General features: G+C 40.6%; 1 protein-coding gene across 1 annotated transcript in view; it reads right to left on the reverse strand.

The window, feature by feature from the left end:
• The window catches only part of ROR1 (receptor tyrosine kinase like orphan receptor 1), a 412,356-nt gene that overhangs the window by 126,644 nt on the left and 257,956 nt on the right, over nucleotides 1-27,756 (reverse strand). The window contains exons 3-4 of the mRNA XM_015141249.3: nucleotides 3,266-3,553; nucleotides 2,478-2,508 (exon numbers count right to left, since the gene is read on the reverse strand). Of these exons, the coding sequence (XP_014996735.1) occupies nucleotides 2,478-2,508; nucleotides 3,266-3,553 (319 nt within the window). The remainder of the gene's footprint in view (nucleotides 1-2,477; nucleotides 2,509-3,265; nucleotides 3,554-27,756) is intronic.

Here is a 27,756-nt window from a genome sequence, read left to right on the forward strand (position 1 = left end):
ATAGATGCTCCTTTTATTTCTTTTGCAGTAACTCTGTGCCACTTTCAAATAAACAGAGCAATTTACAATGGTATTTCACTCCTCTTTTGGAAATAGTAGTGTACAATTTGACAAACAACCTTCAGAGGGACCTCAATGTTGTGATATTCCCTATGGCTATCATTTTGTTATCTTCTGCCTGTCCCCTTGGAGAGAGGGTTGGCTGCCTATTGAGGGCTACTCCGAGGCTAGGGATGGGAACCAGCATTCTTTTTGGGAGTTAGTCTCAGGAAGTGAAGAACTCCTAGAGACAGGGGAAGTGGTGGCAATTAAGAGAAGAGATAAAGAGCAGGATGCATCACTGGGAAAGAAAAAAAAAAAAAGGTACCAAAATGCCAACTAGGAATGCCAAAAACAGAATGGAAATGTAACTGCAAAAGGTCCCATGGAATTTCTAATTTGAATTGCATTTTATTGTAACTCCCTGCAAGCAAACATGGTAACTGTACATTTCACACTATTACTGACTAATGTAATAGATAATCTGACAGCCAATATAAAACATGGATGCCTGACATCAAAGGATACTTTTAGCTGTGGTTGAGCATCTTTAAGGAACTTCAATACCCTCTCCCTAGATATCGGTTCACAACAGCGGTATAAAATCTTTGTATAAAATTAAAAACCACGAGAGACCTAGACTGGGTTCATCAGAAAGACAGCAGTGAAGAATGAAAACTTCAAGAAGAACATAGAAGGGTATAATCATAATTTTGATAATAAAAAGAACTCTAATGTAAATACAACAGGCTGAAAGTCAACAACACAGTACTTAATAGTAAAGGCAGATTAGTGAACTACATTAATCAGCCTGGGATATAGATTATCAGCCACATTTGAAACACAGATTAACAGGAACAAATAAGGTACCAGGGTGGGAGACATTTTTACAAGTAACAAAAGTTTTAATCTTTGTTTAACTAAGACTTCAAAAGGATTCCACATATAACCAATGGTGAGACCATTAAAAAAAACCAAACAAACAGATTAGCATCAAGAAATGCAAGGCAGAGTGGCCAAATTTCTGACCTGTTTTAAGATCAATCAGCATTTTCTACCTGGGCAAGTAGAATGCAATTAGCACTTGAGTGATTTTAAAGACTCTTTTACAGTTGCCTTTAACTAGCTGATGAAATAGCAGAACCGTGTGGCTGAAGGCCAATGTTTATTTTTACCCATTACCTATTTCATTAATGGGATTGTGGGCCACTGGCCCTCCAGGCACACATGAATGTATTAAAATACTCCACACTGTAATTAAGTGGCACAGAGGGGATTGGAGCAAATTAAGTGGCTGTTATATTTCCACGGGTGTAGTCTAGATCAGACATTTGGATGCTCTTGTGGCAGAGCCACAAAAATTGTATTTCAAAAGTCTTCAAAAGTCTACAGGGTATTGAGGATATTTTTTTGTAGAGTAAGAGTTTTAATAAGTGAGTCCTTCCCCCAAAATAAAAATATAGATAAAGAAAAGTGCCCTAAGTAGATACTCTTAAAGTGAAAGATGAGAATCCTTTAACTAGAACAAGGACAAATGCATCAACAATAGCATCGGTGAAAGAAATTGGACCTTTAGACTCCATTAACAAGGGACTCAAAATGAATCAAACTTTCATGCAACTCTCAATCCAAGCTTGGGACTTTCCTTCCCAGTATAAGTTAGAACTTCTGTATTTTTTATCTTATCTTATCTATTTATTTTGAGACAGTCTCGCTCTGTCGCCCAGGCTGGAGTGCAGTGGCGCGATCTCGGCTCACTGCAAGCTCCTCCTCCCGGGTTCACTTCATTCTCCTGCTTCAGCCTCTCGAGTAGCTGGGACTACAGGTGCCTGCCACCACGCCCGGCTAATTTTTTGTATTTTTAGTAGAGACAGGGTTTCACCATGTTAGCCAGGATGGTCTTAGTCTCCTGACCTCGTGATCTGCCCGCCTTGGCCTCCCAAAGTGCTGGGATTACAGGTGTGAGCCACTGTGCCCGGCCAGAACTTCTGCTTTTGAGTTTTTTTAAAGGGAATAAAAAATAAAGTGATTACCTAATTGCTGCCCCGATCAACAATGAATGCATCAAAAATGCTTGCAGAAACAAAGACCGCGAGAGTAAAGGTTCCTATGCCAGCACAATATCATTTTTTTGTTTGATTTTTACCAAATCAATCCATTGTTGCCACTAAATGTTAGATTCCTTCTAAAATAGTAAATGGAAGATTTTTGCTTTGATCATTCAAAATCAACATTACTACACTTGAGAATTCTGCCAATGGTGGTCTCCTGTGAATCTTTAGAGCAGAGAACAAGCAAAATGGAATGAGGGCAGGGCAAAATGGAATGACATCTGGAAACACAGTGTTTTGGCTCAAGAAGAGGACAACATTGCCTTTGCCCTAGAAAACCATGGAGAAATACTTGGAAAGGACAAGAAAGGAGATAAAAGTACTTACGAGTATCCTGGACTTGCAGTGGGAGGGGGGCCTGAAGAAATGAAAGAAAAACAAAAGAAACAGTCAGTCTGGGTTATTGGAGGGTGAGTATGGATACAGTCAATCATTACAAATTAAAGTTCTAAACCACCCAGTGGTAGTATTTATTTTTCTGAAATTTATTGTTTTGCTATATTCCCCCAACCATCTCTATGAAAAAAAAAAAAACAACAACCAAACCAAACCAAACCAAACAAAAAAACATACCAGTGAGAACGTGTCTACATCTCACAATTCAGGGCCTGAAAATGCTGAGACAAGTGCTCAAAAGTGAGTGAATCGAGTAAGCATCCTCAAACTATGCAGGAAGTTTCCAATGGGCTGAGTGGTTGCATGAAGGCATTGATTGCAACAATGAGTGGGGCTTCCTTCTAGTTCTTGATGGCAGGAAAAGGACTATGTACGCTGCAAACATTTCCAACTTCTTGGACAAGGAGTATCCTTGTTGAAAAGAGCTCAATGGCACGATGGTTTCAAGTAGGGGCTGTGAGGTCAGAAAGATCTGGACCTCCTTCCTGCTCTGCTGTTTATTAGCTGGGTAACATGGTAATTGGGTAACATGGTAACTAACTGCTGGGCCTTGGTTTACTTATGTGTAAAATGGGTACAACTGTACCAGGTTCAGGGTTGTGGGCACAGAGTACATTCTCACTAAGTGTGCATTCCTTCCTTCCTGTCCCTGTGGACTCTAGCCATCCTATCACATTGGGCTGAGGGCCAAAGTCCATCCCCAGTAGGGGTCTGCTTACCAAACTTGACAAACAAGACTCCAGTGGAAGAAACCACCTCCTTGCCGTTTGTTGCCACGCACTGGAAGTAGCCCGTGTCTGTGGTGTCGAGGTTTCTAATCCGCAGCCGAGAGCCATAGATGGTGGATCGAAAGGAGAGCCTCCGGGGCTCCTGGACCACAGGAGCATCATTTTTGAACCAGCGGATGGTGGGAGGTGGATTCCCAGAGACTTTGCAGTGCAGTTCTGCTGTCTGGCCCAGGGATGTGGTGATGTTATTCATTGGTTCATCAAGGGTCAGGTAAGAATCTGTGAACACAGAGAGGAGGCAGGTGAGACAGACAAGGAAAGAAACAATCACACTGACGAAGACCACAGGACTGCTAAATAACCACCCATAGAGCCCACTGCTTGGAAGAAAATTTGTCACTAATCAGAGTATAAAACTCAAAGTCTCCAAATGATTACATGGATGAGCTTTTGTGCTTCAGATCATAAAAATCATATACATTCCTTGTTCCAAATTTCAACATAGCAAAAGAGAGAGAAAATAAAGTTCATCTCAAATCTCCCCACCCAAAAATAACACCATTTTAAACATCCTGGCAAATATCCTTCCAGTTCGCTCACTTTTGATAAGAAAGAAAGCATCAAAAATTGGAAAAGTAGGAGCAACATATTCATATCCACATGGCACACGATCAGAAAGGATGCCTGAAACTTTCATGTTACTGACAACATAAGGTTATGAAGGCCAGGTCAGAGGCAGACAGAGCAATAAAGCAATGGACATTTCCATAATATTACTCATATCAACCATAACATGTTACAATATGTAATTCTTTCAATCACATATATATAGATTAATTCATATATAATACTGTGCAATATACAGATCTTAGTTATACAGTTCCATGAGTACAGGCAAATGCATACACCCATGTAACAAATGTCCCTATCAAGATAGAACATCAACACCCCCAGAAAGTACCCCCACAATCTTTTGTAGTTGGTCCCTGCTCCCAACCACTCCCTCCCACCCCACCTCAAAGCAACTAAGGTTCTAATTTCTATTACCATAGGTTAATTTTGCCTGTTTCAGAACTTCATATAAATGGAATCATGCTGCACGTACATTTTGCATTTGGCTCCTCTTAAGATTCATTGCATTACAAATTTTAATAACAAAATCAGTTTTATTTAAGCTTATTCTTCAATAAAGTATTTAAACATCAATATTAATATTAGTTGTAGAAATCAGTTGCAGAGAAAATAATGTATTTCTTTTTTTTTTTTTTTTTTTTTGAGACGGAGTCTTGCTCCGTCGCCCACGCTGGAGTGCAGTGGCTGGATCTCAGTTCACTGCAAGCTCCGCCTCCCAGGTTTACGCCATTCTCCTGCCTCAGCCTCCCGAGTAGCTGGGACTACAGGCACCCACCACCTCGCCCGGCTAGTTTTTTGTATTTTTTAGTAGAGACGGGGTTTCACTGTGTTAGTCAGGATGGTCTCGATCTCCTGACCTCGTGATCCACCTGTCTTCGGCCTCCCAAAGTGCTGGGACTACAGTATTTCTTTTTAATTAAGTTTGATTTCTTTTAAAAACTTGCTCTGTTATTCATGTGTAGGGAGCTTTCTTTGGTTTCATTTTTCCTAGGCACCCCTTCTTGGGTAGATCTCCTACCATACCTTCTCATTGTCCTATGTCCTTCCCTAGGTCCAAATCTGAGGTGACTTGTTCAGCAGCTGTCTTCACTGCAGGGCTATGAGCCCCATAAGGGCAGGGAAGGGAATGTTCTGGTCATCACTGCATCCTCAATGTATACTACTGTCTAGCAGCAATATCCACCAGAACTTTCTGTGATGACGGAAATGTTCTATAATCTGCACTGATTGATAGCCACTGGTCACACAGGGCTTACTGAATGCACGAAATATGGCTGGAGCAACTGAAAACTGAATTTTTAAATTTAAATAACCACATGTGGCTAGTGGCTACTGTACTGGACAGCACAGGTAGAACACGGCAAATTTGATAAATTTAATGGAAGTTTATTGAAAAGTAACATTTTTCTGAGCTATTTAACTGGGTAATTTAATTGCCCAAATGTCTGTAAAATGAGTTCATAAATGCTAAATATAATTGATTCATTATTTGCTCTAATTTTTCCCCCCAAATTCAGAAGAAACATTGTTAATGTCTGGGCTGCCTCACAGGGGTGTGTCTCACATATGAATGGCATTTATCACGTGTGCAGTAGGAAAGAGATTAAGTATGATGACTGCATTACCATAATGACACTTTCCATCTCACTTAAGCCAATGAATAATTATCCTTCACAACAGATTCATGAGCCCATAAATGATCTTGCTAATGCTTTCCTTCCTAACATTTATATTTTGATCTCTATCTCTGGGTATGTTTCTCTAATCTATACACATCTATACTCAATCCACGAATGTGTTTGCTCATGGATATAAGCACATATGTTCCTAAGATGTTTGAGGTATGCCCAGAAAGGAGGGAGACTAATTAGCAGATGGCTCTATGGAGCCATTATCATGCCTTTATAGCCCCATATCATTCATTGAGAATAGATAACTATGTACCCTCTGTGGAGAGAAGCTTAGAGATAGCAATCACATAACAATGCCACTATAAGCATAGCGATTAATATTCCATTGGACAGGTTCTGGAATTTGATTGGCTGGGTTTGAATTCAGGTCAGCCCCTTGCCTATCTGTGTGACTTTGGGCAAGTTACTTAACCTCGTTGTACTTCAGTTCAACCAACTGAAAAACCAAAACAATAAACAGGGCTCCATCTGAGGGAACTGTTAGAATAGGATTAAAATGAAAGTGGGTGACATCTGGGAAGCACTTCAACCAGTGTTTGGTAAAAAATAAGCACTCAAAAACGTTAATTAATGTTATTACTATTGTTTTTATAACAATAATTTCTATATACTGCTTTTCACATTACAAAATGTTTTCACAGCCTCTGTCTCCTGTTATCCTCTAACAATCTAGAGAAGTAAGAAAGGCACATTAATTACTATGATTTCCAGTGCAGATGAGGAAGTCATGTCTCAGAGATTAGCAGACTTGCCCCATGGTTACACAGGAAACTGCCCAAAGCTTCCGTCACTAATGGCCTTTAATCCTCAGGCTCAGCCAAGCACCTAAAGAGAGTCCATTTGAGGCAGCTGGCCAGTTCTGGACCAATAATGGACTATTTTGAAATCCTACTATATGCTAGGGCTTTACTTTAATATTCACCTGTATGCTAACCTTGCAAGGGAGAAGTCATTATCACTGTTTTATAATGAGGAAAGCTAGGATCAGAGAGGTTTAGTGACTTGCCGGAGGCCTTGTAGCAGAACTGGGGTCCAATTTGCATCTCTGTGGCTGCCAAGCCCAACTCTTTTCACTCCACCGGACTGCTTTGGTACCATGAGACCCATTGAGGGCTGGGATGTGGTGCCACGAGACCCTTTGAGTGTTGGAATATCTCCCTAAACCTAGGTGGGCCGTGGACATGCATATACCCACAGGGCTGTGCTCTTCCCCTAACTGCAGCCAAGCCTGTCTGGTTAATGGGCCTAAGCTTTAGCCATGGGTGCTAGCTGATGTTCTTTCTGGTTTCCTTCCAGAGGCCAGGCACCTCACCTGATCTGCTCTATAAAATATCTATCTAAAAACAAACATGAGGGTTGCAGGGCACCTTGAAATCAGTGTAGTAGATGACCCAAGCAGTGTGTTTCCAGAGAGAACAAAAGAAATGTAAATAGATCTTTGTGTTTACTGAACAAAGGAGCCTTACCACAAACAGGGAATTTGGTTTTAACTTTTCACTGACAAAGAAGAAGGTTCAAATTTGTCGGCCATCTGTAGCTGCTTACTTAGTAAGCAGAACTAACAGATAGTCTGGTCCTCAGTTTGGCAAAGACCAGAAGCATCAGAACAGTCTTTTGCCTAAAGAACACAAAAGCATTCTGCGACTGAAATAAAATCAAACAAAAATGCGTTTCTGTTACTGACTGCTATTTTTCCTGTTGTGAACAAGCCTCTGGCCATGATCCATTTTCTTCCCAGAACCAGCTGGGTCCTTCTGTGGTAGCCTCATGGACCATGTTAGGGGACCCATTCTCTCTCTACACCCAAAGCTTGAGGTGACCACTGTTGGTTTCTGGACTAGTCATTCCCTTCAGAGAACACCTGGGCATCCCAGCAAAGGTGTCCGGTCCAGAGGGAATACACACTGGACTCATGTAGCAGTTCTGCCACTCACTAGCGATGTGTGTCAGGCCATCACTTTGCCTCCCTGGGCTTTGGAATCACAATCTAGGCCTTTGGGATTGGGTCTGCTTCTTCTGAGACAGTTTGTGTTTCTATATGGGCAGCTGCAGAACAACTGGATGATAGGCAGCAGGTGTCCAGTGAGCTTGAATGCCAGACAAAGCAATCTGGCTTCTATGTATAAACCTGGCTGTTTGTACCTTTTTCAGTGATTTGATTCAGTAGCTCTGATGATATGTGCTTGAGCTATGGAAGATTTCTCACCCTTTTTTCCCTTCGTCCCTAGACTGCAAATGTCGATATGGCAGATGGTAAGTGGGAGGTAGGGTATAGTCTGGCTTAAGGGAAAAGTTCAAGTCCCACTGAATCCACCTCTAGCTCTGTGTCCCTGAGCAAATGATATCTCCCAGTGCTAATACTGGTAATAATGATGATGATGACACTGACAACAATAATGATATCATAATGATGGTGATAATACCTAACATCTAAATGGTATTTATCATCGTGACAGGTATTGTTATGAACATTTTACACATGGAAAACACAGAGGGTAGGGCACAGAGAGGCTAAGAAAGTTGTCCAAGATCACATAGACAGTAAGTAGAAGTGAGATTTCAAACAAATTATTTTGGCCCCAGAGTCCACACTATAGGATAGAAGTTCTCAAATTTTTTGGTCCCAGGACTCCTAGATAATCTTTAAAATATTGATGCCACTGAGGCGAGAATGTTTTAAAATATTTGTTTATTAACTTATTTAAAAATAAAAACAATCCCATTGCTTAATATATTTTAATAAAAATATTTTGTGAAAAATATTTTCCACATGAATATACCAAAAACAGCGAGAAAAGTGGCACCTTTTTTTATTATTGAATATCTATTATTTGCCTTAAAATCAGACAGCTGAAGCCTCCTGTTTCAGCATTCAATCTGTTGAGGTATGTTGTTGTAGTTGAAGAAAATCTGGCTTCACACAGTTGGAAAAGGGAAGGGTTTTTAACAGTCTTTCAGATAATTTAGGATATTCTTCTTTGATACTACACCAAAATTCGATAGGTGGTAGTTTCTTAAAGGTTGGTTGCAAAGTGAAATCTGAAATCACATCAATAAACTTTTCATAATCTATTACATTATAATGGATTGATCTATCTTGTACTGTAAATGGTTATTTTACCTACATATGACTTTGTAACATCATGCGTTGCCCATTTAGAAAACATTGGTTTACTGAGTTATGCTCATTTTCAAAATGCGGACACCCTCACTTATCTAATATAGAAAACTCCAATGCATTAATATCACCACCAGTGTCATCAGTTATGATTGGGAAGAAGCTGTCAAGCTCGTGATGGTGGCTAACAGTTTTTCAAAATTCTAAGTTTTTCTGAAAAGTTCAAATTTTATTATTGGCAACTAATACTATTGTTTCCTTCAAGTGGCAGGTTCATTTTGCTCATTTCAAAGAATATCCAAGAATAACCATAATTTTTCTGTTGGTCATTCTTTAAAGTAAAAGTGGCTATCAGAACTCAAATGCTTTTCTTTGAGACAAGTCATAGTATTCGGCAGGAGTATTTTACGTATACTGCCCATCTGCCATATGAAATATTAAAAATATGTGTATTCAAGGGTCAAGATTTAATACAATTAATAATTTTTACTGCTTCATGGAAGACATTCTTAAGTGCAATTGGTTTTTTTTTTTTTTTCAATTGCAAGTATATGGCAGTGGAATGTACAGTGACCACTAGTTTGGTACAGTTGGTGCCACTGTCTGAATTTGTTTGAGCAGTTTCACCCACCATTGCTTTTGCACAATTAGGATGGGTAAACCACAGTTCAGAGGACTTAAAGGCCTATCTCAGAGTTCCCAGCTAATAAAAGGCAAAGCCAGGATTTGGACACCAAGCCCAGTGCTGTTTCCATCACACTCCATAGCTGCCCTTTCCCAGCCCTCAGGGTCCTAGAGTGGTGTAAGGCTTTTAGAACAAAATGGGTTAGCTCAGGCCCAGAGCAGTATGAGTCAGAGAGCAGAGTGGCTTGGATGGCATGTTTTCTATTTCTGAACAAGCAGTTTGGGGCTTTGGGGCAATCCCAAGCGATTGTGTCAGATCTGGGCAAAAGTTTAGGACTCTGAATTAAAAAGGATTTGTTATTTTTACAATGTAGGAAAATGAAACGCCAGTATCCTTTTAGTGCCACCATTTTCTCCCATTAACAATAGAAAGTGATGATCGTAGTTAACATTTTTCTGAGCATTTACAAAATGCCAGGCGCTATTCTGAGCATCTTATGCACTTTAACTTAAACTTGACAACAATCCTATGACGTAGACTCTAAAATTAACCTCATTTTAGAGATAAGAAAACTGAGACACAGAGAAGTTAAGGAATTTCCCAAAGTCACACAGCCAGAAAGTGGCAGAGCCAGGACCCAAACCCAGGCCTTTGAACAGCAGAGACCATATTATGATCTGATGCAATCAGATCCCCAATCAATCCAACCTGTAGTCTTTCATTGTCCTTTGCACCACTCATAACCTGGACTAAAAAATATTCTTGCCTTTTTATGAGTCCATCAAGCACGTGACAATACCCACTGGTACTGAAAACAACTAAATCACCACAAGTTGCTTATGACGTAACCGGAAGTCATCATTGAGAATGAGCTTTCTAAATACAGCGCAGGCATGGTCTGTACTGAGGCTTAATGAACCAGAAAAAGCGAACTGCAAGAAAAAAGTTAGTTTATGAACTCTCCGGGAATTGAGACTCTATTTCCTCCTTTTTTCATTTTTTGTATTCCCCTCAGCACTTCATGTGTTATTGTGAACTTCATAGGCATTTAATAAACGTTGGTTGATGAAGTAAATGGAAGGCTCAAGTGAATTTTAGGCAAATTAGCTTTGGAGACACCCCATTTATTATTTACCCATTTGACAAGATGTCACATCCACAAATCCACAAATCCTTCCCAACATTTATTACTTAATTTTCAAAGTGCCCCCATCTCTCCTCAGGGAGGGAGGTGGGGCCAAGAGTTATATTCCCATTTTGACAGGTGAGAGAAACTGAGATATAAAGAGTTGAGCAGTCCTTTGCCATGGCAACCCAGCCAGTCAGCCGAGGAGCCAGTCACAATTAGGCTTAGGGCCTGGGTCTCGGCATCAAAAGAGGCACATGCCAAAATTCTAGCCTCCCACATGACTGATGCTTTTCAGAAGAGGGAGGAGGTTCCCAACATGAAATAAAATGCTTAGCTAAACATAAAGGAAGGCTGCCAAACACAGTTAGGTCATCGCATTTGACTTGGAGAGAACATTCTGTTCACGCTATCAACCTGCATTCACTTTCAGCACACTTCACCATAAATACTTCTGACTCACTATCTCGGGAAATATTTTTTATCTTAATAAACTCAATGCGAAGCATAATCTAAATCAGCTTGCACATTCTTGAGTCGAAACCACAAGCTGAGTTTAATAAAATCAGCCGAAAATAGCAGGGGACTTCTGAATAACCACAGTTCGTTATCTGGCACAGGGCTGCTGGGAAGTCCCAAACACACAGGGCTAAAGGTAAAAGCAGAAGGTGGGTAACCTGAAGGTATGAAGGGACTCAAGGCCATCGGATGAACACACCTGCTGGATCTCAGTTCTTACTGGACATCATTGGAGACGCTGCTTATAATAATAGACTGTGTCACACCAACCAAGAGCATGGGCTCTGGAGCTAGACTGTTTGGCTTCATATCTGAGGACCACCTCTTACTTGCTGTGACTTTACCTCTATAAGCCTTAGTTTATTCAAATGTGAAATGGGCTCACAATGATACCTACCCATTAGGGACGCTGTGGGGGTTAAAGGATATAATCCATCTCTGGAATATCAAAAGCATTCCAGAAAAAAATACTGATATCTGGGTCCCACCCCTAGAGATTCTAATCTAATTGTTCGAGGATGGAATCCAGGCATGAGCATTTTTAAAAGCCCTTCTCCAAATGATTCTCCTGTGCAGTGAGTAAGAGAACACTTGGCTACAGTAACTATCACTACCATTTCCTGACCCTGATTCTTGCCTGGCTTCCTGCTAAACCCTGTAATTAATTTATTCCTCAAAAATCCTCAGGAGTATTCTCCACTACAATCCCTTGTTTAGAAGAAGAAACCAATGCTGAGACATTAAGGGTGTTGCCTAGAGTCACATTACTGATAAAGAGTGAAACCGTATCTCCAACCCAACCCTTTGTCTTGCACTCTCCAGTATCCAAACCTCTGCCCCAGGTTAAGTACTGAGGTGGCACAATGAAGATAAACATTTTCTGGCAGAATGAACCTGCTGGAAACCAGGGGATATGATGATTAAAAGTGAAAAGAAAAGAAGTGCTGTGCTGGGCTGGGTGCTGGCCAAACACATTTTCTTGAAAACACAAGCTGAGCTTGGGCTATTGACTACAGAGTAGTAAGAGTGGGGTTAAAGAGTATCCACTGGACCAAAGACAACAAATGGCCAATAATGTGCCTCCTTTTGGGGCAGAGAACACACATACATTAGGAATGGCTCTGCAAACATGCACTTAGAGCAAAACCCTCTATAAATCAGGGTTAATGGGGAAAGACAGCCACCTTTATAGATCTTTCCTTAAGAAGCCCAGTGAGCACATGGAGCAACTCAAAGGAGTTTAAGAAAACTTCAATTTTGCTACTTAGAGGCTTATTTTAATAAATAGGTCTTTTTTACAAATAGGCCAATTGTATGTAAATGCACTCTTAAGACCTCAGGGAAACTACTTTTTCCTTTTAAGAAAAGATCTATACCAAATGAGAGTGGCTGGTCTCCAGCATTTAGATTGCTTTATGTCTCAGGTATAATTAATAAAGGTGGGAGGAGAAGGGAACAACATGTGCTGGGCACTGATTCTATCAGGTATTTTACATGTATTATTGCATTTTGTCCTCACCAGAACCCTGTGTGTGTGTGTGTGTGTGTGTGTGTGTGTGTGTGTGTGTGTGTGTATATATATATGTATATATATAGGATTTTCCAGCTCCCTTTTAAGGAAGATACCAAGGTTTATATAGGTCTTAGCATAACTAGACTCTACACAGGTAGGACTGGAACTCAGTTCCATTGACACTATTCTTCTGTCCCTACTCCCAATCTGCATTTTATAACATACTGTCATTAATAACCTTTCTCACAATTAATTGACCTGAGATCATCCAGAAAAAACCTCCTTCCCACACCAAAGGTGCGATGATTTTTACCAGTCTTTATTTTTACCCCAGGAGCAGGTTATTTAATGGGATCCTTCGTAACCACCAATTAGGTTACTCTAAGAGACCTTTTCCTGACTATAAGCTTTTGTGGATATATGGTCTGAATGTTTGTGGCCTCCTAAAATGTATATGTTGAATGCTCAGGGTGATGAGGTAGGGCCCTGGGAAGTGATTAGGTCGTGAGGGTGGTACCTTCACGAATGGGATTAGTCCCCTTATAAAATAGACCCCAGGGACATCCCCTGCCTCTCCTACCATGTGAGGACACAACAAGAAGACGGCTGTCTGAGAACCAGGAAGTGAGCCCTCACCAGGGAGAACTTGACCATGCTGGTGTCCTGATCTTGAACTTCCAGCCTCCAGAACTGTAAGAAATAAGTTTCTGTTGCGTTATAAGCCACCCAGTCTATGGTAGTTTATTATAGCAGCTGAACAGACATAGAAAGTGAATTTTTGTGGCTTAAATATCTATTTTACCTCAAATTTTCAAGTATTTTTATTATGAGAGGGTATCATTTTGTTACTTTATATCTATCACATGTGTTTTTTCCACTTAAATTTTTAAGTGGGAATACTTAGAATTCATGAGCAGAACCACACTTAACCATCAGGCCAATGACTTGATTTTTATATAATATGACCAAAGTCTTTTAACTGAAATTTTGAATACAAAGTTTCTGGCTTGAGAATTGGTCCTTGAGTTTTGGTGAAATATTCCCAATCATGTTTCTAACTCTCTCAGCCTCATCCATCCCAATTTTAAAATGGTAAATTTTTAAAAACGAAACCCCCATCTTTAGCTGAAGGCTAGGATGATAAGTAAATCTACAGGCCTAACAGCTCTTTAGGTTAAGGGTACATCTACATTCCAAGAAGTCACTTGCAGCTTTTCCCATCCCTGTAAAACCAAACCTAATAATAATAACAAAACCACCAGCTATTACTTTGCTTTACTGTAACTTAGTAAGGGCCTAACTTAAAAACAACAACAAAAAAGCAAAGTTTCTGGCTCCGGGGCTTAAGCTTTACAGGTCACATTGCAACCTAAGGACTGCATTCTCCTTTGTGGTTGAATTATAAACCTTTGAAAAATGCTGACAGACCTTAACTATAGCAGGACAGGATGAGTGGGTCCACATAATGAACTTTTAAATGACTGGAGATAGAATCTAGAAAGCCAAGCCTGAAATACATCTCTGGTTTGGGCTTCGGGCCAACACAAACAGAACACATCATAAGTCATCTCTGTGATTTCAGTACCATGCGCAGGAGATGCCTCAGCATCACCATGACACATGATCCTCGCTATGGAAGCTTTTGGCTGCTTCTACGTCATGCAAATGCAACAGTTGTGCTTTCAGCCCTGGTAGAGAGCCCCGTGCTAGGAAGAACTAGGCCACATTCAGGTCCTTCAAAGACAAAGTCCATGTGTATTTTCACTACCCTGGTCTGACTCTTAGGCAGTGGCTTGCCCAGTCATAATAAATTCTCAAGCATTTGATGGCTCTAAGTGGAACCTAGGTGGCTTTCAAAATAAAAGTGTGTCGTTCTGGCCCATGAATTCCTATTCCTTTGGGGATCACACAGTCATACAATCTCAGTGTTCTAAAGTCACGTCTTGATTAAACACAACCAGAATCCTTTGTGTGTCAGTCAGCATTCCAACTCAGTTCCACCAAGGTTGACATTCCAGTTTCATGTTTTCCCAGAATGTAAACTTCAGGGAGCACAAAAGGGCACACAAGCCATTCTTTCCCCCTTTCTCCATTCATTGTGAAAGATCTGTATTTCAAAATTTGAAAGAATCTGCTGACTTGACCACAAGTCAAGATCTCTTGTTAGTAGGGCAGTGCGATGGTGAAGGCCCTGTCACTTGAATATTCTCTCTCATGAATGGTGCGGTTTTGTCTTCAAATTTTGAACCAGATTCCTCAACAATTGGAAATCATCTGCTCTACTGCTTTTCAAGAAAACAGAAAAGCACTGAGAAATTTGGAGATGAAGACTGAAGGATGTACTATTTTTTTCATAGCAAGAGACAAAAATCAATTCAACACACAAGGATGTGAACTTTGAGGATGGGACCACGCCTTTTTCATTTGCCATGGCTCCTTAAAACTGATCACAGGCTTGCTAAAGATAGATGTGTAAAATGCTAGATGAAGAGATGAACAGATCTATTTTTATTTTATTATCTATTATGAATAGATAAACAAATACGTAAGAGTCTGTACTCAAAGATCGCTTATCCTAGCTACAGAGTCATGCAGGTAAAGAGATAATCATGATAAAGTGTGATCTCGGTATGTTCAGGGTGGCAAAGAACCCTAGAATGGGGAAACTTAACCCATTTTCCAGGCCAGAGGTGTCAGAGAAGGGTTTCCAAAGGAGGTAACACCTTGCAATCGGTGGAAGTTTTTAAAAAAGAGGCGATGTGGCCTCTGTCGTTCAGGAGCCCCTTAAGATCTGGAAGGAAAGTGGAGCTATTCTAGGGATCTAATTTGAAAGTACAAGTCAGAGTGAGAGCAAAAGCCAAGTGTGTGGTCAAGATGTTGAGTGTTGAAGGCATTCACAAGAGAGAGTGGAGAGAGGGAGGCTGAGATCAAAACAGGCTGGCCAAGGTTACTGAGGTGGTGGCAGAGAGGCCAGATGGTTCCCTGACTTTTATCAGGCAGAGTGGGCAAGACCCAGTGTGGAGTGGAGAGGGAGAGAAACCCCAGACTTCCTGTCCTCTTGCTGGAATGTGCAGGCCTTTAGGGGAGGCGAGGAGTAGACAGGAGAGGGGAAACAGAAGATAAATAAGCAAATACTTATCAAATGCTTGTGCGAACATGGAGGGGGGACCTGTCCCATCTCTCCTTGGCCTCACAAAATAGTGATAGAAAAGAAATTTATGAAAATAATCAGAACAAGGAAAGAGGTAAGAAAAAGGCTGTTTTATGCTCAGGAGGGGGGTGAACCTGTCCGGCTCTAGAAATCAGGGAAGGTGTGAAAGAGTGGGGCATGCTTGCATGGGGCCTTGACGGAGAGCAAGGGTGCAGAGGGGAGAGGAAGGGCAGAAGCAGAGCAGTTGTTGGGGAGAATGTGGCACGCAAACCAGATGCCATCCTTGGTGACATGTACCATGCGCGTCTGCTGAGGACTCCACAGTGCACTTCTCACAGCTTCCTCACTTTACTGTGTTTCTGACATTAGGTCAGAAATTACTAGCATTTTAGGTAGAGAAGTTCCTTCTCCAGCAGGATTGCTTGCACATGGTAGGGTGTTTAACATCCTAAACCCCTATTCAATAAATGTCAACTGCACACCCTCATGATGGTGACAACTAAAAACAGAACCACTCATATATGACTACATTGAGGAGCCCTGAGGCATCTTTTCATCATGGTCTTATTAACCATAGAGCATAGCCAGTTCCCAGCACACAAGAATTGCATGATAAAATGAGTCCCTGTCCACCTTCCCTGCCCATACTAACTCCTAGGCCACTAAAGTCCATAATTAACAAATTCTGTGAGTAACTGCAGCTAGGGCTAGCAAACTAGTTGCAATGGATGTAGCTGTTAGTGAAGCCAGAAACTATCAGTTGTCTGAAAATCATGGCTTCCAGCTGAAATGAAAGCTCCTTGAAAAGTGTTCATTTTTTCATATTTCTCATGCAGGAAGACGTATAAAGCAGAGCTGTAGAAACATATCTGCAAATTGTTCGATGCTCCTTCCATGAGAAGGTGGAGTCTGTGTGCCCTTTCTTTGCACCTGGCAGGACCTCTGTGATCACGTCTTTCTTGCATGTGGCAGGACCTCTGAGAACAGAATGTTGCAGAAGTGACACTGTGAGAGACTTCAGAGTCAGGTTTAAAAAAAACTTGAGGCAATCCCTCTGGGAGCCTTCAGTCACCAGTTACCCTGAGGCCACCACATGGAGAGTACTTGGAGAGAACAAAGAGATGCTCTTGGACATCTCTTGTGCAGACAACACTTGTGTGTGGAACAGCCCCAGCTGTTCCAGACTCCAGCTGTTTGTGTCCTCTCAGCCCAGACACCAGACATGTGAATGATGAAGTCTTTAAGATGACCCTAGACCCAGCCACCATCTGACTGCAACCACATGAGGGACCCTGTGCAAGAATCATCTAGCTGATTCCAGTCAACTCTCAGAACCAGGAGAGAGAATAATAATACATGATTGTTGCTGGAAGCGACTATGTTTGTTGTGGTTTGTTACCTAGCAGGAGCTAACTGATACACAGCTCTCACTTGAGATTCTAAGGAGTGAAATAAATTCTCTAGAAGAGCAGACACTTATTGGAGAAGTACCTTGTGACAGATTCTGTGCTAGGAAGTAAAAGCAATGACTTACACACAGTCCCTGGTTTCAAGGATCTCCCAGGGGAGATTCAATATGAACATGGATTATCACAAATATTAGGAAAGAGTAGACACAAAAGGCACAAAGAATATATGATGGGAGTATATTCTGGGAGATTCTTGGATGAACTCGCTTTGATCGTGGGCTAGCAAAGTTAGCAAAGTGCCCTCCAGATGGGGAACCCCACGGAATGAAGTAAAAATAAACATAAAGAACTTTGGTTCTTCCACACTGTGAGTTTGTTAAGGACAGAAAACATGTATCCCAGTACCAGTCATGTAGCAGAATCTTGCTCAGTTTATATTTACAGAATGGATCAGTGGGTGGATGGATGGATGGTACTAGGGAGCCAGCCTAGAAAGAACATTGGCTGGCCTGAGGACCAGAAGGCTAGGGATCAAGTCCTAGCTGTGTGACCCAGGATAAATCACTTATTTTACTTGTCTATACTCTTCAATTTCCATGTCTGTCTAATGTGAGGATAAGGCTAGGAGATCTCTGAGGTTTGTTCCAAACTCAAACCTTCTAGGGTACCAAAGGGCGAGTATGAACATTCATCTATGTGTTTACTTGGCCATCTCTATAATCAAACACACACACACCAGAGAGGTGTCAATCTGTCTTTGTTAAGACTCGTTGATTACCTGCAACAGGAACTAACTGAAGCCTGTGTAAGAGGGTGAGGAAAAGCAGATGAGGTGGATGGGGAATTTAACATAGGATGCAAAGGTTTCTTGTGAAACTCTGGCAAGATGTCTGGCCAGGTTTTGGGAGGAATGGGAACCAAGAACTGGAAAGCTGCTGGGAACCGGATCGGGAATCTCCCTTCACTCCCAGACTCTAATTCTCTTTTTGAATCTGCTTAAATCTCTCTTTGAAAACCAGCTTTATTGGCTTTTCTATGCACAGAGTAGAAGATCAACACTATATGGCCCCCAGATTGATCTCCTGGCACTAACAGCAACTGACAAACATTAGCAGGCTACCTCTGAGTTCCAATTGCAAATTCCCGGGAAAGAGACTCTGGCGTAACCTGGGCCAGGTGTCCTCTCCCTGGTCCAACCAACTCTTACCAGAAGGACAGGGTTATAAATTCAAACATGGCTGCTGAAGGACCCTCATGATGGGTCGTGAAAGCAGTTATCAGACAACAGAGGGTTATTATGAGGTAGGCAGCCTCCCTGAAAGGTATGTCATATAAAGTCCAAGAAAAAGAAATAAGCAATTTTAAAATTTATTCTTTATTTATTTATTTCTATTTATTTTTTAATTTTTATCATTATTATACTTTAAGTTCTAGGGTACATGTGCACAACATTCATGTTTGTTACATATGTATACATGTGCCATGTTGGTGTGCTGCACCCATTAACTCATCATTTACATTAGGTATATCTCCCAATGCTATCCCTCCCCCCTACCCCCTCCCCGCAATAGGCCCCGGTGTGTGATGTTCCCCTTCCTGTGTCCAAGTGATCTCATTTTTCAGTTCCCACCTGTGAGTGAGAACATGCGGTGTTTGGTTTTCTGTTCTTGTGATAGTTTGCTCAGAATGATGGTTGCCAGTTGCATCCATATCTCTACAAAGGACACGAACTCATCCTTTTTGATGGCTGCATAGTATTCCATGGTGTATATGTGCCACATTTTCTTAATCTAGTCTGTCACTGATGGACACTTGGGTTGATTCCAAGTCTTTGCTATTGTGAATAGTGCTGCAATAAATATACGTGTGCATGTGTCTTTATAGCAGCATGATTTATAATCCTTTGGGTATATACCCAGTAATGAGATGGCTGGGTCAAATGGTATTTCTAGTTCTAGATCCTTGAGGAATCACCACACTGTCTTCCACAACAGTTGAACTAGTTTACAGTCCCACCAACAGTGTAAAAGTATTCCTATTTCTCCACATTCTCTCCAGCACCTGTTGTTTCCTGACCTTTTAATGACTGCCACTCTAACTGGTGTGAGATGGTATCTCATTGTGGTTTTGATTTGCATTTCTCTGATGGCCAGTGATGATGAGCATTTTTTCATGTGTCTGTTGGCTGTATGAATGTCTTCTTTTGAGAAGGGTCTGTTCATATCCTTTGCCCACTTTTTGATGGGGTTGTTTTTTCTTGTAAATTTGTTTGAGTTCTTTGTAGGTTCTGGATATTAGCCCTTTGTCAGATGAGTAGATTGCAAAAATTTTCTCCCATTCTGTAGGCTGCCTGTTCACTCTGATGGTAGTTTCTTTTGCTGTGTAGAAGCTCTTTAGTTTAATTAGATCCCATTTGTCAATTTTAGCTTTTGTTGCCACTGCTTTTGGTGTTTTAGACATGAAGTCCTTGCCCATGCCTATGTCCTGAATAGTATTGCCTAGGTTTTATTCTAGGGTTTTTATGGTTTTAGGTCTAACATTTAAGTCTCTAATCCATCTTGAATTAATTTTTGTATAAGGAGTAAGGAAAGGATCCAGTTTCAGCTTTCTACTTATGGCTAGCCACTTTTCCCAGCATCATTTATTAAATAGGGAATCCTTTCCCCATTTCTTGTTTTTGTCAGGTTTGTCAAAGATCAGATGGCTGTAGATATGTGGTATTATTTCTGAGGGCTCTGTTCTGTTCCATTGGTCTATATCTCTGTTTTGGTACCAGCACCATGCTGTTGTGGTTACTGTAGCCTTGTAGTATAGTTTGAAGTCAGGTAGTGTGATGCCTCCAGCTTTGTTCTTTTGGCTTAGGATTGTCTTGGCAATGCAGGGTCTTTTTTGGTTCCATATGAACTTTAAAGCAGTTTTTTCCAATTCTGTGAAGAAACTCATTGGTAGCTTGATGGGGATGTCACTGAATCTATAAATTACCTTGGGCAGTATGGCCATTTTCACAATATTGATTCTTCCTATCCATGAGCATGGTATGTTCTTCCATTTGTTTGTGTCCTCTTTTATTTCACTGAGCAGTGGTTTGTAGTTCTCCTTGAAGAGGTCCTTTACATCCCTGGCAAGTTACATTCCTAGGTATTTTATTCTCTTTGAAGCTATTGTGAATGGGAGTTCATTCATGATTTGGCTCTCTGTTTGTCTGTTACTGGTGTGTAAGAATGCTTGTGATTTTTGCACATTGATTTTGTATCCTGAGACTTTGCTGAAGTTGCTTATCAGCTTAAGGAGATTTGGGGCTGAAAAGATGGGGTTTTCTAAATATATAATCATGTCATCTGCAAACAGGGACAATTTGACTTCTTTTCCTAACTGAATACCCTTTATTTCTTTCTCTTGCCTAATTGCCCTAGCCAGAACTTCCAACACTATGTTGAATAGGAGTGGTGAGAGAGGGCATCCTGTCTTGTGTCAGTTTTCAAAGGGAATGCTTCCAGTTTTTGCCCATTCAGTATGATATTGGCTGTGGGTTTGTCATAAATAGCTCTTATTATTTTAAGATACATTCCAGCAATACCGAATTTATTGAGAGTTTTTAGCATAAAGCGTTGTTGAATTTTGTCAAAGGCCTTTTCTGCATCTATTGAGATAATCATGTGGTTTTTGTCTTTGGTTCTGTTTATATGCTGAATTACATTTATTGATTTGCATATGTTGAACCAGCCTTGCATCCCAGGGATGAAGCCCACTTGATCACGGTGGATAAGCTTTTTGATGTGCTGCTGGATTCGGTTTGCCAGTATTTTACTGAGGATTTTTACATCAATGTTTATCAGTTATATTGGTCTAAAATTCTCTTTTTTTTGTTGTATCTCTGCCAGGCTTTGGTATCAGGATGATGTTGGCCTCGTAAAATGAGTTAGGGAGGATTCCCTCTTTTTCTATTGATTGGAATGGTTTCAGAAAGAATGGTACCAGCTCCTCCTTGTACCTCTGGTAGAATTCGGCTGTGAATCCATCTGGTCCTGGACTTTTTAAAATTATTGCCTCAATTTCAGAGCCTGCTATTAGTCTATTCAGGGATTCAACTTCTTCCTGGTTTAGTCTTGGGAGAGTGTAAGTGTCCAGGAAATTATCCATTTCTTCTGGGTTTCCTAGTTTATTTGCATAGAGGTGTATATAGAATTCTCTGATGGTAGTTTGTATTTCTGTGGGGTCGGTGGTGATATCCCCTTTATCATTTTTTATTGCGTCTATTTGATTCTTCTCTCTTTTCTTCTTTATTAGTCTTGCTAGCGGTCTACCAATTTTGTTGATCTTTTCAAAAAACCAGCTCCTGGATTCATTGATTTTTTGGAGGGTTTTTTGTGTCTCTATCTCCTTCAGTTCTGCTCTGATCTTAGTTATTTCTTGCCTTCTGCTAGCTTTTGAATGTGTTTGCTCTTGCTTCTCTAGTTCTTTTAATTGTGATGTTAGGGTGTCAATTTTAGATCTTTCCTGCTTTTTCTTGTGGGCATTTAGTGCTATAAATTTCCCTCTACACACTGCTTTAAATGTGTCCCAGAGATTCTGGTATGTTGTATCTTTGTTCTCATTGGTTTCAAAGAGCATCTTTATTTCTGCCTTCATTTCGTTATGTACCCAGTAGTCATTCAGGAGCAGGTTGTTCAGTTTCCATGTAGTTGAGCGGTTTTGATTGAGTTTCTTAGTCTTGAGTTCTAGTTTGATTGCACTGTGGTCTGAGAGACAGTTTGTTATAATTTCTGTTCTTTTACATTTGCTGAGCAGTGCTTACTTCCAACTATGTGGTCAATTTTGGAATAAGTGCGATGTGGTGCTGAGAAGAATGTATATTCTGTTGATTTAGGGTGGAGAGTTCTGTAGATGTCTATTAGGTCTGCTTGGTGCAGAGTTGAGTTCAATTCTTGGATATCCTTTTTAACTTTCTGTCTCATTGATCTGTCTAATGTTGACAGTGGGGTGTTGAAGTCTCCCATTATTATTGTATGGGAGTCTAAGTCTCTTTGTAAGTCTCTAAGGACTTGCTTTATGCATCTGGGTGCTCCTGTATTGGGTGCATATATATTTAGGATAGTTAGCTCTTCCTGATGAATTGATCCCTTTACCATTATGTAATGGCCTTCTTTGTCTCTTTTGATCTTTGATGGTTTAAAGTCTGTTTTATCAGAGACTAGGATTGCAACCCCTGCTTTTTTTGTTTTCCATTTGCTTGACAGATCTTCCTCCATCCCTTTATTTTAAGCCTGTGTGTGTCACTGCATGTGAGACGGGTCTCCTGAATACAGCAAAGTGATGCGTCTTGACTCTTTATCCAATTTGCTAGTCTGTGTCTTTTAATTGGACCATTTAGTCCATTTACATATAAGGTTAATATTGTTATGTGTGAACTTGATCCTGTCATTATGATATTAGCTGGTTATTTTGCTCATTAGTTGATGCAGTTTCTTCCTAGCATTGATGGACTTTACATTTTGGCATGTTTTTGCAATGGCTGGTACCAGTTGTTCCTTTCCATGTTTAGTGCTTCCTTCAGGAGCTCCTGTAGGGCAGGGTTGGTGGTGACAAAATCTCTAAGCATTTGCTTGTCTGTAAAGGATTTTATTTCTCCTTTACTTATGAAAATTAGTTTGGCTGGACATGAAATTCTGGGTTGAAAATTCTTTTCTTTAAGAATGTTGAATATTGCCCCTCACTCTCTTCTGGCTTGTAGAGTTTCTGCCAAGAGATCTTCTGTTAGCCTGATGGGCTTCCCTTTGTGGGAAACCCGACCTTTCTCTCTGGCTGCCCTTAACATTTTTTCCTTCATTTCAACTTTGGTGAATCTGGCAATTATGTGTCTTGGAGTTGCTCTTCTCGAGGAGTATCTTTGTGGTGTTCTCTGTATTTCCTGAATTTGAATGTTGGCCTGCTTTACTAGGTTGGGGAAGTTCTCCTGGATGATATCCTGCAGAGTGTTTTCAAACTTGGTTCCATTTTCCCCGTCACTTTCAGGCACACCAATCAGACGTAGATTTTGTCTTTTCATGTAATCCCATATTTCTTGGAGGCTTTGTTCATTTCTTTTTACTCTTTTTTCTCTAAACTTCTCTTCTCACTTCATTTCATTCATTTGATCTTCAATCATTGATACTCTTTCTTCCAGTTGATCGAGTCAGTTACTGAAGCTTGTGCATTTGTCACATAGTTCTCGTGTCACGGTTTTCATCTTTATCAGTTCTTTTATGGTTTTCTCTGCATTGATTATTCTAGTTATCCATTTATCTATTCTTTCTTCAAGGTTTTTATTTTCTTTGCACTGGGTACGTAGTTCCTCCTTTAGCTCTGAGAAGTTTGATAGACTGAAGCCTTCTTCTCTCAACTCGTCAAAGTCATTCTCCGTCCAGCTTTGTTCCATTGCTGGCAATGAGCTGCGTTCCTTTGGAGGGGGAGATGCGCTCTGATTTTTTGAATTTCCAGCTTTTCTGCACTGCTTTTTCCCCATCTTTGTGGTTTTATCTGCCTTTGGTCTTTGATGATGGTGATGTACTAATGGGGTTTTGGTGTGGGTGTCCCGTTTGTTAGTTTTCCTTCTAACAGTCAGGACCCTCAGCTGCAGGTCTGTTGGAGTTTGCTTGAGGTCCACTCCAGACCCTGTTTGCCTGGGTATCAGCAGCAGAAGCTGCAGAAGATAGAATATTGCTGAACAGCGAGTGTTGCTGTCTGATTCTTGCTCTGGAAGCTTCGTCTCAGAGGTGTACCCAGCCGTGTGAGGTGTGAGGTGTTGGTCTGCACCTGGTGGGGGATGTCTCCCAGTTAGGCTACTCAGGGGTCAGGGACCCACTTGAGCAGGCAGTCTGTCCGTTCTCAGATCTCAACCTCCATGCTGGGAGAACCACTGCTCTCTTCAAAGCTGTCAGACAGGGACATTTACAAAAAGCAGAGGTTTCTGCTGCTTTTTGTTTAACTATGCCCTGTCCCCAGAGGTGGAGTCTACAGAGGCAGGCAGGCCTCCTTCAGCTGCTGTGGGCTCCACCCAATTCGAGCTTCCTGGCGGCTTTGTTTACCTACTTAAGCCTCAGCAATGGCAGGCACCCCTCCTCCAGCCTTGCTGCCACCTTGCAGTTAGATCTCAGACTGCTGTGTTAGCAATGAGGGAGGCTTCATGGGCGTAGGACTCTCCGGGCCAGGTATGGGATATAATCTCCCAATGTGCCGTTTGCTAAGACTCTTGGTAAAGCGCAGTATTAGGGTGGGAGTTACCCGATTTTCCAGGTGTTGTGTGTCTCAGTTTCCCTTGGCTAGGAAAAGGAATTCCCTTCCCCCTTATGCTTCCCAGGTGAGGCAATGCCTCGCCCTGCTTCAGCTCTCGCTGATCGGGCTGCACCCGCTGACCAGTACCAACTGTCTGGCATGCCCCAGTGAGATGAACCTGGTACCTCAGTTGAAAATGCAGAAATCACCCATCTTCCGTGTCACTCACGCTGGGAGCTGAAGGTTGGAGCTGTTCTTATTTGGCCATCTTGGGCGCCCCCCAATAAACATTTTTTGTATGGATTATTGATAAGGACAAAAATTCTCTAACTTAAGCTTCCTCTTTATATGCACTGGAACCCTTTCCAAAGCCACTTTAGAAACTGTGACAAACTGGAGGAAAGTCAGTTAATTTTCAAATTCATCTAGGTTGCACACAAGCATCACTGTTTTCTAGCACCTTTAGGATGATCCACAAACATTATGACAATGCAGACTCATGAGGAGGCCTTGTGCTCTGGACTGCTAGTGTGTGCCACAGCCTCCTTTCTCATTACTTTACCAAAAGATGTGATTTGAAAAACATATGCAAATGTCTCCACTGAACTCCCACACCAATTCCTGAGAGCTAGTAAGGATTTTGGTGTCACTTTAGAAGTCACTCTATTTGTGAATAGCCCAGCAAGAAAATCAGGTCAAGCTATTAGGGAGATTCTATGGGAAGGTAGGTATCTACCTCAAGATTAATGACATTAAATAAAGGAAAAGCAGTTATTTTTGACATCTTGACCATCACTTTAGAGTCTGGTTCTTATTAGTTCCATTTCTTCCTTTTAAAAGGCTTATTTATTTGTATATTTTTAACAAAAAATGTCAGGAAATTTGGAACAGAAACTTGCAGTAAAACATGTCCCCCTGACCCTCTGATCTATCAATCTTTCAAATAAACAAGAATACTTAGAGAAGCCTGGAAGAAGGCATTTCATGGTAGTTACCTGATGTTAGCCACCGTAATGGTCATTATCTAGCAATTGTTTTTTGGGAAATGGAGTAGAATGGAGAGAATAGGAAGGAAAGAGAATGCAGATGAGTGAGTGAGAGAGAGTATGAGAGAGAAAGAGGGGGACTCAATAATTCATTTTTGCTATAAATGCTTTAAAATCTTACAGGTGTCAAACAAGACACCCTCGTTCATATTTTTTCTCCAATCATTCCATTTTGGAAGCTACATTATTCACAAATGAGACATTCAAGAAACACAAATTCTGAAATAAAAATGGGCACACCACCAGTGGAAAAGCAAACAAAAGCAGCTAATGTACTGTGGCTAAAAAAATTTTCAAACAAAGTGGCAGTAATTTACTGCCCTTACTCTTAGCTAGACCCCATGAACATAATCAGAACCCCCAGGACTGATGGGAAAGTGTGATTTACAGTAAGTCTCAGGATAATAAAAAAAAAAAATGAAAAAGCAAATTGTGCATGAACATGAAAGCTGTATTTCTTCCGTTTTCAGCAATGGAGTCAAATTTCCAGTCAGAATTTCAGGGTAAAACTTAGAAGTCTTCAAGAAGTAAACTATGAGCCAATCAGCATCCCTACTTGGACATTGCTCCAGCTGCCTGAATGACGTAAGTAACATTTAGAGATGACAGTGATTAGAAAGACCCACATGACACCATCTGAATCATAGGAAAGAGATGGGTGGACCTGGGTTTGAGTCCTGGCTATGTCACTTGTTTTCGTGTATCCTTGAGCAAATTATTTCACATCTTCAAGCTCTAGTAATACCTGTTGCTTCAGACTGTTATATGGATTAAATGAGATAAAGTATATAAAGCACTTAGGAAAGTGTTTGGCACATGCAAGTCTCAATAAATTTCGTTATACATTTTAAATACAAATAGTACATTTTGATAAATGAGAGTATACTTAAGGCACTTAGAACAGTACGTGGTGCACAGTGAAGTTCTATATAGGGTTTGTCATTATTATTACTATATAGTAAAACCTCCATTAATCAGAATATCTAGACAATGAGGTAACTAAGTTAACTTATTTTCATGCTCAAAACCTCTAAACCACTTCAAGTTTTTGAAAATCTTTTTGAAATGTATTAGTCTCTTTTCCAAGATTAGTAAGTATAATATGAAGTATCAACTTAAAACTTTTACACGGGATCATGCATGGCTTCAGGAATACATATCAGAAGTCCTGGATTCTAGTACCACTCTGTTACTTGTCAGCAGTGTAACTTTGAGCCTCAGTTTACTCATCTGTGAAATAAAAGATCTGTTAAGCTTTTCTCCCAGTTTTGGTGACTATCAGATGCAACCATGTATATGCAATTATTTTGAAAACAACAAAATTAAGGTGAATTAAAAATAGCATACATTTGTTATTATCATTCTTTAGAATATGATATCCTGTTTCTGGGGATGCATGTGCATGGGGGTATGGAGATTACAGATTATACCAAGGATATTGCGCTTTTTGAAAACTGTGGTAAAATACACATGACAACATGTACAATTTTAATTATTTTTAAGTGTCTAGCTCAGTGGCATTAAATACAATCACATTGTTATGCAACCATCACCACCATCCATCCCAAAACTTATTTCACCTTCTTAAACTGAAACCTCATGCCCACTAAAGACTCACTTTCCATTCTCCTTTCCGCCCAATCCCTGGCAACCACCATCTTACCTTCTGTCTATAAATTTCACTACTCTAGGTACCTCATATAAGTGGTGTCATACAGAATATTGCTTTTTTAAAAAAGCCCCTTGTTTATTTTCTTACCTTTTCCATCTTTGACTTTAAAAGTTGAGTACAAAAAGCAATGGAAATTGAGAATTTCCTTTTGTGGGTCCTAAATCCTTGAGGCTTACAATAGGACTGTGATTAAGAAGAAACAAACACACACTTCCCTGACAGCATCCTTCAAGCTCTGATGGGGCTGACTGCTTGGTCTGATCTCCATTGCAATCTTAGGATACTTCTGAGAAGCTATGATGTTCTAAGACTGTGCAGTGAGGACCGGGGATGGAGTCTGGTCCCACCTCTGCCACAAAGTACTCTTGATATTGTGTGACCCATTCTTTTCTTTGGGTCATGTCTGTTAAGTTTCAGGCACACTGGGCTACATTATTCCAAAGTAGTGTCAACTTGATATTCAAGTGTTTTGATGGCATTTATTCCTTGCAAGACACTGCAAAATATAATTCTCTTCCTCCCTCAATCTCCATCCAGGAACAACATATTTTATATAATGAAAATGGAAGAGGAGGAAGATACCTGTGATATTTTTCCTAGGAAAAGAAATCAGGGGTCAATATTGAACTGGTTTTGGATGTTATTGGCAGTCGATTCATTGTTGTCATCTTTCTTCTGACCAGAAAAAAAAAAAAAAAAGAGTTTCATAGCACGTGCCAAAATGTTAT

Source organism: Macaca mulatta, chromosome 1, assembly GCF_049350105.2.
Source record: "Macaca mulatta isolate MMU2019108-1 chromosome 1, T2T-MMU8v2.0, whole genome shotgun sequence".
Classification (NCBI taxonomy): domain Eukaryota; kingdom Metazoa; phylum Chordata; class Mammalia; order Primates; family Cercopithecidae; genus Macaca; species Macaca mulatta.